The sequence below is a fragment of the Rhea pennata genome, chromosome Z, assembly GCF_028389875.1.
Source record: "Rhea pennata isolate bPtePen1 chromosome Z, bPtePen1.pri, whole genome shotgun sequence".
NCBI classification, from domain to species: domain Eukaryota; kingdom Metazoa; phylum Chordata; class Aves; order Rheiformes; family Rheidae; genus Rhea; species Rhea pennata.
Genome location: NC_084702.1, coordinates 75,724,213 through 75,740,075, shown reverse-complemented (window position 1 = coordinate 75,740,075; position 15,863 = coordinate 75,724,213). Strand labels below are relative to the sequence as shown.

The 15,863-nt window shown below is 35.0% G+C and overlaps 1 protein-coding gene across 2 annotated transcripts in view; it reads right to left on the bottom strand.

Moving 5' to 3' along the window:
• PIK3C3 (phosphatidylinositol 3-kinase catalytic subunit type 3) overlaps window positions 1–15,863 on the bottom strand; it is a 74,883-nt gene that overhangs the window by 39,254 nt on the left and 19,766 nt on the right. Inside the window, exons 8-17 of one of the 2 annotated variants that reach the window (XM_062599139.1) lie at window positions 15,571–15,660; window positions 14,900–15,004; window positions 14,306–14,398; window positions 11,547–11,732; window positions 10,242–10,396; window positions 8,824–8,911; window positions 7,522–7,589; window positions 3,362–3,467; window positions 2,398–2,514; window positions 505–636 (exon numbers count right to left, since the gene is read on the bottom strand). In XM_062599139.1, coding sequence (XP_062455123.1) covers window positions 505–636; window positions 2,398–2,514; window positions 3,362–3,467; window positions 7,522–7,589; window positions 8,824–8,911; window positions 10,242–10,396; window positions 11,547–11,732; window positions 14,306–14,398; window positions 14,900–15,004; window positions 15,571–15,660 — 1,140 coding nt within the window. The remainder of the gene's footprint in view (window positions 1–504; window positions 637–2,397; window positions 2,515–3,361; window positions 3,468–7,521; window positions 7,590–8,823; window positions 8,912–10,241; window positions 10,397–11,546; window positions 11,733–14,305; window positions 14,399–14,899; window positions 15,005–15,570; window positions 15,661–15,863) is intronic. The other variant, XM_062599141.1, reaches the window with a different exon arrangement.

Below are 15,863 nucleotides of genomic sequence, written 5' to 3'. Positions count from 1 at the left end.
TTTAATTTAATTTAAACAAATTTAACAATTTTACTCTGCAAAAGAACAGACAGCTGGGATGCAGCACTTTTGACTAAGCAGCATCATGCGACTTTGATCACAAATGATATTCCCATTGAACACCAGCAAACTACAGTTCAGGGACTCTTGAAATAGCAAGCATATCTCCACCTTGGGAAGTAACTTCATTAATCAACATTCGCACATAAAAACTTAACTGTATTCTGCTTTTGAAAAGACAATAGATACACTTCACTGATCTTACAAAAAAGAAAAATATTGCTTTGAAATTGGCACTTTAACTTAAAAGCATTCACAAAGAATTCACAAAAAAAAATAAAGAGTAATCTTTCTGATAGGCTATTTAACCACTGTAAGGTCACTTTACAGTTAGATTTTGCCTTCACTGTATCAACCTCTTGCTTGAAATCTGCCAGCTGAGGTTTCTCAGCTTGGTGATCACAAGATTGGTTATATTTCAACTATTCAGAAGATCTCATTTACCTTGAAGAGCGTGGCTTTTTCAGGGATTATCCCTTTAATTTTCACCTGAGGTTCCAGTGGAAGCGGAATAAGTTCCATATCTGCTAAATTCATCTTTTCATTATCTGCTAATAATGCCTGTAGCCTCTCATTCTAAAAGAATAAAAGAAGCAAGACCTTGTTTTTTAAAAGAATAGATAGTAAGTATATACGAACAATTAAAAAGGTATTTTAATAAAGAATATGTATGAATAATTAAGAAATATTCCATTTATTCAACTCTTTACTCTTCCAAAGAACAGGAAGTTTCACTCTTCAAGTCCAGTGAAATAAAAATGCTCCATTTGCAGTAATTTGAATAAGCAAGGAAACATTCCATCTAGTCTAAATTTGGCTGAGCCATTTTGTAAGTGTCAGATACAATAGTCTTGCAATAATTTATTTCAAAAGTGCTTGCAAGAGTAGCAAGATGGTTTATTTTCTACACCAGTATCAGTATTAGTTCTATTTTAGAAATTTGTTTCAAGTCATCAGGTCTGATCTTGTAAAACCCTGAACTAAAGGAGATTCCCTATCACCAGTGAATCAAATTGCCATTAGCTTGCATAGATCTGATTTCAGAGCTTGCTCTACCTTCCTATATCTGTAGATACCAGAAATTCAATTTCAGAAGTTCAATACCAGTCAATTTTCCTAGTACTTTACACTTGGTGTCCTACATAAAGGTCATATACATGAAAGACTCTAGCCTTTTCCCCTATTGAATAAAGCCAATATAAACACAGAGACACAGCCCAGTACTGTTCGGAATACTTAAAATGGTTAATTGCTGCTGGCTTGATTTTAATCCACAATCAAACCCTTGTGTTTCTTAGTTTCACGGACATTTCTTTGCAATTATAAAAGTCCATCTGACAGAATGCTACCACTATATTGTACAAGGAGTACATTCTTATGGATTAAAAACTCCAAGAATACAATCATTTTCTTTTAGTGATTACATCTTTATTATTGATGCATAACACATTCATAAAAATTCATAAGAATTATACTAAGCTCAAGTGTTCCATTTTCCAGCAAAAACATACCTCACAGATTTAAAGAAATAAAGGTGACTGATATTATACTGAAAAAGCAATGCTTAAAAAAACCCTGCTATGTGTTATATAGAGAAAAAGAAAACGCATAAAGAGAAATCTCTTTAGCATTCCTGCTTTCTCATCCATACCAGTATATCAAGTATATTCTTAAGATATCTTACGTGAGGTAAAGCATTTTAAAACGCATCTATGATAGAAAGCTTATTATTTGAGACATCACCTTTCAACAACAGGCACACCGCCCCATAAAAGAATAGTTTTGCTGCTCTTCCAACAAATGAAACCTCGTAACAATTGAAATTGTTTCATGGATTTTATCTATACTTGCATAATTCTGACACTACAGTAACCTCTACTCACATCCCCTATAACATCTCACAGACCTATCACTACTTTTTCCATGTTTTCTGTATCTTTCAATTGCCAAAGGTGTTTCTCCTAAACCCAAACCCAAGCTCTTTTACTTGGCCATTAGTTTGGGCAAAAGACAGGACCATGCAAGTGAGTCAGATATTTTTGTGGATTAGCCAGCTGACTACTGCTCCTCAGTTGCAGGCTCAACAACTATAGTAAATAAGTGTCAATCTCTATAGTTTTGCTAGAGAGAAGGCCTCATCTCTCTGTTCTCATACCAACTTTCAGAATACAAAGGAACTTTAAGCCATCTAATACCCTCCTAAGTTTAATACTGGCTAAAATTATTAGAGAAAAGATAGACACTTAGCACATCTCAGGGCTAAGAGTTTTTAGTGGAAAGTTAGTATTCCTGCCCTCAAATTCTAGCCAGAGATAAGTTTTCCAATCCCTTACTTACTTTTTTCTTACGATTCCCACTTTCACGCTGTACTGCTTTCATTAGATGAACCAGCCGATCTACAAATGTCTGCTGGGCTGCCAACAATGAACGCATAACCCTGACAGATTTATCACCCTAAGTGGATTAAAAGAAACAAAATTAGTTCTTTGCTCCATAATTATTTTACCTGGAATTTGTTCCTTTAATCCTAGACCTATGGGTTTTTTTAAGTAAGTGAATAAAGATCAATTTCCTTTCAATTCGAAAGATATTTTCTGTAAAACATAATCAAAATCACTGTAGCTAGCAAACAATTATGTGACCTACAAGTGCACTTCAATTTGAATGAACAATAATTAGTCCTGAACATCCATGCATGACAAGCTTATTCACACAGCCAAAATAAGTTAGTAAGGATAAGCATGGCAGCACACATAATATTCTTACGTATTCTAAGAGTTAGAGATTTGAACAACACTACTAAAATCGGAATTAGATGTAAAGTGTGAGATACACTAAAACCAGCAAACACTGCACATCTTCTATAAATTATAGGCTGTACTTTGCAAGACTTGTTTCTGCTTTCTTCCCCACTGCTCCAGCACCCTCTGCTGCTGACATATCGAACAACATTGTTTCCGAATTCAAAAGACAGACCTATCTTCTCTTGTCCTTGCAATTGTCAAGTATACACTGCAAGGAAAAGTGCTTCCAATAGAGAAGCACTTAAAAAAAATAGACTCATTACAAAAGGCAGAGGATTTGGGAATCAATGTTACTCATGAGAGCAAGTAATAAAATAAAGTTCTCAAAAATTCCTTGTATTTTTCAGCAAAGTTACTGTTTTATCGCAGTGAATATTCAAGGAAAACTGGAAATTTTTTAGATTCTAGCACATGACTGTCCTGCTCCTAGGCATCTGTTCATTTCTGAAGGATGACTATCCCAAGCCATTAAGTACTTCCTTACACAAAAGCATTACCTTTAGCAAAGCCTGACTAAATCTTCTCATCACATTTAAGTACATTTCATGAGTCTTTGGGTCCCTCTGCTGAGTATCTTGGTCTTCACACTCCACTATTACATACCTGCAGCATAAAAACAATTCAAGTTATGCTGTACTCCTGTGCTACACAATTTTTGAGTGAAATACAGCAGCCCTCTACTATAGGTCTGGGGCTAAAAATAAAGTCAGTGCTCACATCAATCTACCTCAAAACACATGTGATGGCTTCAAAATTGCACAGTCAGCCAAGTTCCCACTTAGATATGGAGAACATAACAGATCGAAATTTTTCACTTACAAAGAAGCGGTGTCATTCACAAAGGACAAGTCAGATGTCCAAGTCAACACCTCAACCAAGCAGTGGAAGTAGATGTTCCACTTATCTACCCTCTACAGTCCAGGCATAATATAGGGGCTACAAATTGGCAATGTAACTAAGTATACCTGCAAAAGCAAAAATCACACAATACTTGTGTGAGATTCTGGCATTATTCTACCAGCAATAGCAGAAGAGACCTTACTGATCCCAGTGCAGCTCTAAAAAGTCTATATTCTGAAATAAGTTTTAATTTCTAAAATTACGATTCAGCTACAAAAGTTAAATAAGTCAATTTAAAATGGTTATACTGACAATTTATTTTGATGAGTTCATAAGAGCTTTTCAAAAAACTTTTTATTTTTATTTCTATCCACAACACCGGAAAGCAAAATGTAGCTGTGCACAGATCTTCCTTCTGTTGCCCAGCATTTCATAGCATTGCCCATGAAAAAAGTATAACCATAGCATTTTTGAAAAAAAAAATTAGCAAGTCAGTCTATTTTCAAACACTGCATTTGGATTCACAAGTGGCTACTTTGACTTTCATCAATATGTGCTTTCATAGTATCCCCTTTCAGTTGATTATGGTATCAGATTAGAGATCTGTCATTTGCAGCCAACAGAAAAATGAAATGTCTGCTCTCCTGTACTGGTGGTATTTGAAGAGGTAAGTTGACTTGCTGCAAACACACAGTACTGGAATATCTGGACTCTTCTAAAACTTCTGCAAATGCTTAAGAATGATGACAGCACAAGATTGACTCAAATGAACAATACAGAGCTTTGCTGACTTTCTTTTTAGTTACCTGTATTAATTTTGCACTGATTTCAGTTTAGCTACAATATAGTAAAAGACACATGTCATCATAGAATCATAGAATCAGTAAGGTTGGAAGGGACGTCTGGAGATCATCTAGTCCAATCCCCCTGCTCAGCAGGGTCACCTAGAGCTTGTTACACAGGGTTGCATCCAGGCAGGCCTTGAATATCTCCAGAGAAGGAGACTCCACAACCTCTCTAGGCAACCTGTGCCAGTGCTCCGTCACTCTATAACTAGACTTCACGCCACTCATGACGACCCTCTGAGCTCTGCCTTTCAGCCAGTTCTCAATCCACTTCACTGTCCACTCCTGAGATTATCTAGGAGGATGTTATGGGAGACAGTGTCAAAAGCCTTGCTGAAGTCAAGGTACACAACATCCACTGCTCGCCCCTCATCTACCCAGCCAGTCATTCCACCATAGAAGGCTATCAGGTTGGTTAAGCAAAATATCCTGGACTTCTATTTCAAATTTTAAGTTTGAAACTGCTGTCAGATGTTTAGAAAGGAATTGGAAGAAAGCCAACTTGTCAACATTTTACATCAGAAATAATCCCCCTCCCCTTCTGCACAATCCAATCCTCTTTCCTCCCCAAAACAAAGAGAAAATTCGTAAGGAACATCAGTGTGATGGCTAACAAAGAGCTATAAACACACACATTTCTAGACTGTGAAAATGTACATAGCCAGGCAGATTTGACTGTTACTTTCGTTTCCTTCAAAACAAATAATTAAGTTTCGTCTGCACAAAGAGTTTTCGATTTTGTTCTTCATACTGAGCTAGGAACTCTACTAGAAGTGGCTAAAACATTAACTTTTTGCATGTCAAATTTTACTAAGCTTATTTCTGAATACATGTAACACATTCCATACACACTAACACATGGCATAAGTATCTTATTTCAGGATTACTATTATCTCAGTGAAATCTATAACTAGAGGTTACTTCTGAAACTTTACTGATTCATTGTCCTACATTATTGCCTAATTAAAATCACACATTAGATTGCAGTAATGTAAATATAACAAATTAAAAGTGTGTATGTGCAAAGTCTGCACCAAGAGTTCAAGGAAAACAGTAAGTAATGAATGCCTGCTTTTTTCATCCTTACTCATTAAAACAGAAACTTTAGATAGAATTACTTCAAACAAGAAGTTCTTACTTCAAACAAGAAGTAAGAATGATGCTTCACGCTTTCGGAAGAGCCTCATACATCCAAAGAGGACATATAGAGATAAGCAGCAATACTGACTTCTATAGGCACTGTGAAAGTATAAGGTTAGGATAGTTTTAGAATGGTAAGTGAATAACGTTTGATTTTCAAGGGTTACTGTACTTTTTCCATTGATTATTTTAGGTGCATGCTGTGTCTGGATAGTTGAAACATGCAATTGATCAGCAGCCAAGAGGATTTATAGCTACCTCAGCTGTAACAGTGGCTGCAACATTTGTATTTTGTCACTGAGAAAATGAGATGTCTGGAAAGAAAAGAAAGAATGAATTGACTGATTTTTTTGTAGTCAGAAGACAAAAACTTTAGAATTATGGATACTTTTAAATTTTCTGTAGACTGTCTCTGTACGAGACGATGCCTAAATATAAGTGCATTGTTTATATTAACGTGCTATGTGAGGAAAAACTCTTAAACAGAAGTGAATTAATTTCACAGCAACTTCAACTTTGCTCATCATGTCACAGAAATAAGCTAGTCTAGCAACATTTACCTTAATGAAGAATATTAGATTAAGTCAAACATTTGGCTTCTATGCACATCAGTCCAGCTGCAATTGTTTTAATCATTTAAATTTAATAGCATCTTTATTCTGAAGTCAAACATTATCTTTGGGTACTGGAAAAAATATGCATACTAAAGAACTGTAGTTAAAGTCATGCACTTAAATATCCTAATTATTTAAATTATTGAGAAAGCAATCAAAAAAATAGAACAGGAAAAGATGGATTTACAGATGGACCCACTCTCAGGGTAGATTAGGATTCTTATACAATTTTTGTAGAAATAGTTTATTTTGTCATATCACAACCAATTCAAAATTCATAGAGTATCTGTAGTTAATTTACATATGCTTAAGTGTATGAAGATTTAGAGGCATCTAAAAGGATACAAATGAGAATCATTTTACTTCATTTTAACCACATAAACAGAAGATGTTCATTGAGACACATATTTATTCACATACATGTACATACATGTGTTTGCTTATATAAGCACATGTATGTGTGTGTTTCCCAGAGTACAGTTGTATTTATTCCACTTTTTTAACATGAGATAACATGAGATAATTCAGCTCTGGAAATACACACTTCATTAAGTAAAGAAGGCATGAAGGTGATCAGTTTAGGCATCTAGTTTAATTCTTTAATAGCAGAAGATAGATAGGATTCTTAAGAGTCATCTTACCTTTTCACTATCTAGATGAACTATTCACAACTACAATTCTCCCTTAAGAAAACACATATCTGCAATGACATTTTGTTTGTGCTCATAACATACCCACAGAATCTTAAAAGAAAAATCAGGTCATCACAAAAGGCTTAGAGTGCTTTATGATCCTTTTTTAAAATATACTCTTGATATGCTAAAGTGACTAACTTTAATACTCTAGCCAACATTATAAGAAACTATAAACACAAACCAAACAGAAAAGCAAAGCAGAAAACGAGTGTATTTCCTCCCCACCACCACAAACTAATTGAATAATTCAAATCATACAGTGAGCATTTTTTTCTTTTTGATCACTGTATAATTAACATCTTCTTAAAGAGCAGTGCGTGTAACTCTAAAGAGTGCCCTGCTTTTACTAATTATTCTGTTTGATTGTGTTGTTGTTTTAAACCTACCACTTCCATCTATCCAGAAGTTAAAATTTTCAAATTCTCATGACAGAGTTTATCTTTTGTTGGGCATCCTTCTGAGCATTTTAGCCTTGATTTCAATGAGATATTCATATATTATGAATAAATAGATCCAAACATACCAGTATAAGTAGTTTGCCAACGTGGAATTTTTGCATGCTCGTGATATCAAGAAAGTGCAAAGGTCTTGCTGAAAGAGATTTAAGACAGACAAAATTAAGTTATATAGGAAATCTGAGTACTTGAGAGACACACAAAATAAAGAAAAAATCCCCCCCAATTGCACAGAGTTTTAAGAAATTAATTTCCCTTTAGGTCAGATTGAATTCAGCCTTCAACTTAATATTAAGTTATATTATTTTTAATATTACTTCAAAGAAATTCAGCAGCAATATTAAAGTCTACCTCTACAGTAATGTATTTACAAACAAAGTAAAAAGCATGTGATAATCTCTAACTATAAATCTTTAATGTAAAATGTCTATCTATAACATATTACATTTTCCTCCTACACAATCATCATCCAAGTGTACAACTCAACCCTGGAAGGCATTTGCTACACTTCCCTGCATCCAGATCTAGATATTGTTAAGATATTCTGCATCTTACCACGAACAATGAATCTGTACAGTATATATAGGATCGGCCTGCTTTTTCAGGGTCTGACAGTTCAACTGAACAGAAGTCTATGCATCATTACTGATATGCTCCATTTGAGATTTATTTTCTACATAATGTTGAGGCTCAAAAAGAAAGACTGCCAACATCCAAGGGATTAAAGATCAATTAACTGCATATGAGATTAAAGTCAAATTTCCCAACTGTCTTCACCTCATCTTTCCCTCTCTCCAGTCCCATTTTTACTACCCAATTTCTACTAAAAGCAGAAAAATAAAATCCTTGGCAGGTGTAAATCAACACTGTCACTTAGGTCCACAAAGATATGACACATAAGCCAAAGAATCAGTTCCAGGAGGAAAACACTGTAGAGATTAATACAGTTGAATAACCGTTTTCCACACAAATCTCTACCTTAAAAATACTTCAGCTACACGTAATTATTAGTATCTCACGCATGTGTGATAGCCTTTGCAGTAATTTTCTCCTTTAAAAGAGAGCCACTTTGTTATTATGGAAAACACAATGTACAATCTCAAATTTGGATAATGTGACCATGTTCATGAATAGATGGCCTATAAAACACCCCTCAGATAAGGTATTGTTGTTTCCTTAGCCTTTAAATCACACATACTCTTAGAGCACTTTCTTCTAAAGTATTCAGTAAAATAGAATAGAACGATTCAAATATTCCCAAAAACATAAAAACAGCACTAGTTCACTAGAAAACCCTCAAATATCACTAACATAATTTGCATTAAGTTTCTATTTTGATACGCCTCTAAGTAACAAAATGTTTGACTTACGTCAAGGTTTTCGTTGTCTGCAAGCTCCTTTGTCTTAGAAGTAAGAGGTGGTGAAGAAACAGGAGGAACAGGACTCATGATCTGGGAACTACAAATAAAGAAGAACATATAATTAACTTGATGCAAAGTTCTTGCTTGGGTGGCGTAACAGCAATGCATTTCACTATCCACAGCATAATAAATCCAGAAACCTGCAAAAGAAGTATCTTCAAAGAAATCACCTCACCCCCATTTCAAGACAAATTACATGAACAGTAGCTACAAAAACTGCCGCTCCTCTCTGGAAAATAGTAAAAAATTACCAGGCTACAACTAACTGTAAAAAGGCTACAAACTCACTGTAAAAAGGCTACAACTTTTTGTATTGCCTGGGTAACTACACTGTTTGTTTGTGCATGAAGAACATTCACTCGTATTGAACTTAGTATTTTGCTTTCAGCTTCCGTAAAAAATAAGCAGGTATTCATGGAAATTTAATAAATCCAAGTGTTCAGTATAAGCTTTTTAAAATATTGTTTTATAATGAAGTTGCTAAAATACAAACCTGCAAGCACTCAGTTCTAGAATGCAACCATACATATCAGATTAGACAACTCAATGCTTGCTTGGCAAAATTCTTGCCTAGTAAATTTACTGAAAGGAAGTAAGCAAGCAGGCCTACTAATGTCTAAGTGGCACTGCAGCCTCAAACAGACATTAGGCCTCCCAGGACACCTACTCTCCATTAGGATCAATGTATAGTAGTATACCTGTTAGAGAAAGAGCACTTAGTAGTGACTTAAGTGATTAGATACTGAATCTTAAGATTAGAAGCCTTGGAAATTTGTACTAAGTATTTGCCAGGAGTTTGAACAGAAAATTCTGTTAACCAAGTTTGTTTGCACCGTACTTAATACCGCATTAATCAGAAATTTCAGGCTTTCTTCTCTATTCCTGTAGGAAATAAAATGCGTGCTCCTTGGCTCTTTTATGTTCACAGGACTCTCTTCCTCATCTTCAGAAGCAGCAGGAAAAAAAATTCTTCCTGGTTTAGACTCAAAGCTATTAGATCCAGATTCTTATATAAGAATATAATTTCCAGTTTTGTCTAAACAGCTTCATTGAAGACATCCTATCTATTGCAAGGACAGAAGGAAGCCATGCCATTGCTCTTCCAAATGTTGCCTTCTTTTGACACAATTAAGCCAAAGGCTACAACTTTTAAATTTAGAGTTGCAAGAATTTTATAAACTATCTGTTCTAAGAAAATACATTCAGTGAAAATTCAAGAGGTTAAACATTTTTTTTTTTACATCACTGCTCCAGATTATGAACCCTCAAAGTCAAATATGCAATGGTCTCTACAAGGGAAAAGAATCTGAGGGCTAATGATATTAGTTATTACTGCTTTTCCACCCCCAAAATTCTTGCTTTTTTACCTGTCTATTTCTGTACCACTAGTTCCAGATGTAGTCATGCTCTCAGACATGGAACCCTGACTGTCCCTCTTGCTTGGTTCCAGTCCATTCTTTATGTCATCAAAGTTTTCATACTTCAGTGCCTGGACTAGCTGTAACAGGTACATCAGCAAATCCTCAGGGAGAAAAATACAAAGGAAATTGAAAAGTCAGTCAAAACTGCGTGGGACTCATCTTTTCAAAAGTCTATCTGTAGAATAACTTCAAGTAACCTATAAGGAAATGAAAAGTGGGGTCTCACTAGCAAATCATATACAGTTAAAAAACTAGTCTAGGATGAAGCCTGACTCATAGAAGATACTCAGTTCTCATTTCAGTAACTCTTCATTACTGCAAGGCTGTAAATGCTAATTAAGTATACTGACCTCTGAGAATGGAATTCAAGCATAAAATCTGGATAAGGATACCAGGAATTCAGATCCCCTCTCTTTTATGCACCATCATATATTTCTTTTGATCCCTGGTAATAAATCCCAGTATCTGATCTACTCAAGACTGAAAAATAAGATTTTGATCACCTGCCATTTTTAATGTTTCCCTTGCGATTCCACTGGGCCAGTTTAGTTGCCTTTAAATGTCTTGCTAAAGGTACGTTTACATCGGTGCATTATCATGTTGGCTACTGAAGAGGGTTTGATAAAATTAGAGATTTATATTCCCTATTTTCACCCCTGTTGATTGAAGAGTTACAGTGGCATCTTCCAGGTATTTATTTTTTACTACCCGAAGAAAATAAAATAGATGGTGATTAAAATTTACAAATTAACTTCTTTTAAAGTGGACTACATTTTCAAATAACAGCTCATCATATCCCAATCAGTTTACCACTAGATGTACCTTGTTTCCATATATGTTTCTCTACTTATTTTCTTTAACAAATGTAGTATAATAATATACTACTTCAGTTACCAGCTAAATTTGCTGGAAATCTTTAATAAACTATTCAGAATTTATCATTGGTAGAATATATGGTTATTTCAGTTTTTTAGGCAAAAGCCAAAGCTATCACTGAATGCCATTTTATAGCAGGAAGACTTTGCTCCATATAGTAAAGAGCTTTTAGTAAACAGCATCGTATCAGCAGCATATTGTTTTTTTTTTTTTCTTTTCTCCTTTTTTTTTTTTTTTGCCACTGTTACTGTTATATTCCTGTAAACGGCTTAAAAAGTAGCAAATATTTAAAGTACTTAGTAAGACTATAAAAGCTCTGTGCTCCAGACCCTAAGATCAGCTGACTTTCACATGCACTCACAGAACAACGAATACCTCATCATCAGCCTGCTGAAGCCGAGCGACAGCGTATCGACGAACTGTTGGATTAGTGAAGTGAGACGACAGGAGTTCTAAAGAGTCTTCCACATCCATGGGCTTCCATTTTCCCAATAGCTCCAATGCTTGCTTTGCCTCCTGTGGTAGGTCCCAGTTGACACATTTTAAGAATTTTGTCAAGGCCTAAAAAGAGAAAAGTTGGATAATTCATCTATGAAAACCCAGGATTAACAGTTGATTTGAGAAATTAATGTTTCAGGTCAAGGCAAAAATACATTCAGGCTGTATTTACATAAGCATAAACCTAAGAATACTACTGACATAAATGACATCACTCTAGAAAAAATAAACAGCACAAACAAAAGGCTTAGCAGTATTTAGCGGGTTTTTTTCTACTAACTTTCTAGATAAATTGCCAATTTTTCCTGTGATCCTATGAGCAGCAAAAATGGTTTACTATTAAGAAAAATCACATTCAACTTCACAAAACTGACATTTTATTCCAAAACATTTGAACTGTAATATCATATCATAGATATTTACCACCACAGGTGATCTATACTGAGTAAGTGGAAGTTAAATCTCTGATCCATTTCCAACTGTGTAGTCAATTAGATAATTATCTTAAGCATGCCGCCATGAATTTTAAAGCCACATGGTAACATTCACTTAGCTTAGGGAGGGGAAAAAAAAAGAGGGAATCATGATGCCACTGCTTGATTAGAACAATAGGAAATTTCAGTTAGAAGTGCAAGTTGTACTCTGTATCATTATATAGCAGTACATCATACATATCATTAAATATATGTATCATATACACATATTATACATATATCACTGCATACATATACACACACACACACAAAATGACAGCTACGATACATCACTTTTATATAGTATATATAATGTACCATTATACAGGGGGACTTTTAATGTCACTGTTTTCTTCTGATTTCCTACTGAAAATAAATTTACTGAAAAACCTAAATTAAAAGTGATGCTGCCTTGTATTAGTTCTGGAAGAAAAACAGGATGACTAGCTAAATAACTGTCCATCCTGAACCTACCCGATTCATTTTGAACATATTTACAATTTTAGTCAAGTCTTTCATAATGTAATTACACTTGATATAAAAAACTGCCTCTTATTTTAATCCTAATGTTGAATAACTTTATAATCAATAACCTACTTGCTTTTCAGCTTCTCCAAATAATTTGTGAAAGCCTTAGAATGTTAGTTTCCCCAGGTCCACTGTCTTCTCCCTATCCTGAAGTATCCCACCGTTTCAGAAGCTATTCCATACCTTTGTTCAGCTGTCATCTTCCTCTGCTGCTTCCTGAAATAAGGTGACTAGAACTACATACAACATTCAGGACACAGGAAGATCAAGGATTTGAGCAATAATGTGCTTTCTATTTTGATCTCTATGGTATTTCAAATATTTTGTTTTACTAGCCATTACAGAGAATGGAATTGACGTTTTCCTCAACCTTTTTCTTGCAGACTTACTCACCAATGTAACTCAGTCTACTTAAGGGAGAATTTCAGAGTTACTGAGCAGAAATGCTTTTTTTCTAAAAAAGGAAAAAAGTGTGTTACCATTTAATTTTGTTTGCATGTTTCATAAGGACTACCTCACTTTAAAAAAAAAAGGTTTGCTACACAGAGATAGACTACTTATTACCACCAATTTTAACAAATATGACACATTTAAACAGATCTTCCAACATTTTAGACTATGGAACATTTACTAGAGAGATAATGCCTACTTGAAGTATAACTCCTGCTCAGGTATCTTCCCAATTAACTTGATGTTGTCTAGAATACTTCTCACATAAACCTACAGAAATTCATTAACAAAATTCACTGACACTTGGCTACCGCGACATTTTTTGTAGTATTAAAAGGGAGTTGACAGCAATCAGCAAGTAAGCAATAAACCAAAACATGACACAAAGTCTTTTCCAATCCCATTCCCTCTAGTACAAGCCACAAAAGTCAATTCTAAGATACCACTGGTAGACAGTAATTACGTAGTGTTGCCAGTTGCTTCAGTATCTTATATTGTGGGGAAAAAAGGTGAGAAGAGATGCACATTCAGCAGAAAAGGCTTGCTAATTTACCCCAATTAGCAAGGCACATATTAAATGCTTTGTAAAAAAAAAAAAATCAAGAACTTACTCTCAATTGGTAAACATCATAGTAGTAGTATTGCACAGAATTTCAGTTTAACTGACAAGTGTTAATCATGGAACAGTTGGTCACTTTACTGTATGCTATTTGATTGTTTTAGTACATTTTGAAAAGTGGCATCTGGATTATCACACAAGTAAAATGCAAAGTCAATGGTTACTGTTATACCACCATTACCTAAAAAGTGTTGACTGCTGTGTGATTACAGTGTTTTGGTGCACTAATACATATTCTGGCAATGCAAACCCTTCATTAAAGAGATGAAATAATTTATTTTTTATCGTTTTTCTCTGCTGAAGGAAAAATGGAAACACTATGAAACCTTATAAGGAGTCATTCAGGGCCTGTAGAAAGACTGCTGCAAGAATAGTGTTAGTATGATTTTTGAGGAAAAAGAGTCACTAATTGTTAATCAATACAACTGTACAGAAGAAAAAAATGATTGGCTTCTGAGACATCAAAGCTTTATCTTTGCAAGGACAGAGCATTATAAAAATCAGTGCCAAATAAAACAGGACGCAACATGACGCATCAATACATCCCCTGAAGTGATTCAGCTTACCTTCTCCTGATTAGTAAGGTAGTATCTGAATTTCCAAACTAGATCCTGTTCCTCATATGTTAGCTGCTTTGTCGGTGGATAACTCACTATGATCTATTAAAAACATATTCAGAAAGTGAACATGAATAGAGGCAATCACTTAAGTTAACAGAATACAAGGTGATGAAGCACAACACTGACAACACAGAAAAATAGTTAGAAAAAGGTTTTCCAACATCACACTCTTCTCTCAAGCTATCACAGTTAGGCTCCCCAGCCAAAGCTGAATGAACTGGCAGTGCAGGTAAACATATGCATTTCTAAGACTACCAGTAATACCAATATGACAGTGTGTACATAATATGTATTCTTATCCCTCCCCCCTAAAAATCCTGCAGCAATACAATTAACTTATTTGCGGAAATGAGCAAGTACCTTTCTGGTCATTTCTGACCACATTTGATTAAGCGCTTGACGTAACAAATACCTGATGACATTTTTTAATTAACAATTTCTTTTGAGCTGCAATGAACTGCATTTTGTTTAAATGGTCACAATATTTGCATACCAAAAAGTTCTTCATGGAACTGTAGTCATCATATGACACTGACTTACGTTAAGCTGATCTCGCGTAGCTGCATTAGGCTTGAGATCATGATCAGAAGGTCCACTTCTTAAACTTCGAGCAAGCTTGTGATGTTTGCTTTCTACTAAGTTCTCCTGAATGCAGAGAATAGCTTTGTGTTTATAAATATTTCTATTCCAGAGAAAATTACTCCTGAAATGAAACTGTCCAGTAAAGACTCACCAGCGTCTTGAATAATTCATGGCAATTAAAATTCACATCTAGAACTACAGCATCTTCAGGATTTACATTTTTTGAAGAAGTTCTTCCAAAAATACACTTACACCATAAAGCTATATATATATATATATATATTTTAAGCTTCACACAGTTTATAAGCCTACCTTGCCTTTGGATGAATTGCTTCAAAATGCAAGTGTTTCAGTCAACAGATCTGTGATTTAGACAGCACTCAAACGTGCTAGCCATTTTGCAAACATTTTTAGGATGATGTTTGCAATCTAAAGCTTTGTATGCAAGAAAAACATTTTCAAAAATTCCCACTGTTAATACCATGTTAGCAACAGTAGGAGCAACAATAGGAGCCACGGTGTCAATGAGATTTCAGCAGCCAAGGCAGTTTTCAGCATTGTCAGACTTGCTCTTGCAGTGTTAGATTACACAGTGCTCAAAACAGTGTTGCCAGTAGAAGCCCACTTACATTAAGGTTCCCAAAGCTGCCAATACCAGTCCCACTGAATTGGCATCCACAATAATGGAAATCTTTTCTAGAACTGTACTTAGGCACTGTCTACATGAAAGACAACACACAAGAGAGCGTAGGGAGAAAATATTTTAACAAATTAAGTGACTATGAGTTACTGCACTTTCTCTATTTCATTTCTCTTCTTCAGCTCCCTCCTACTGTATGTCCCACCCTCTGACCCCCTTTACCAACAATCTCCCTTCTCTGCTTTCCTACACCTCAGAAACAAGCATATTATGTATGCAAAG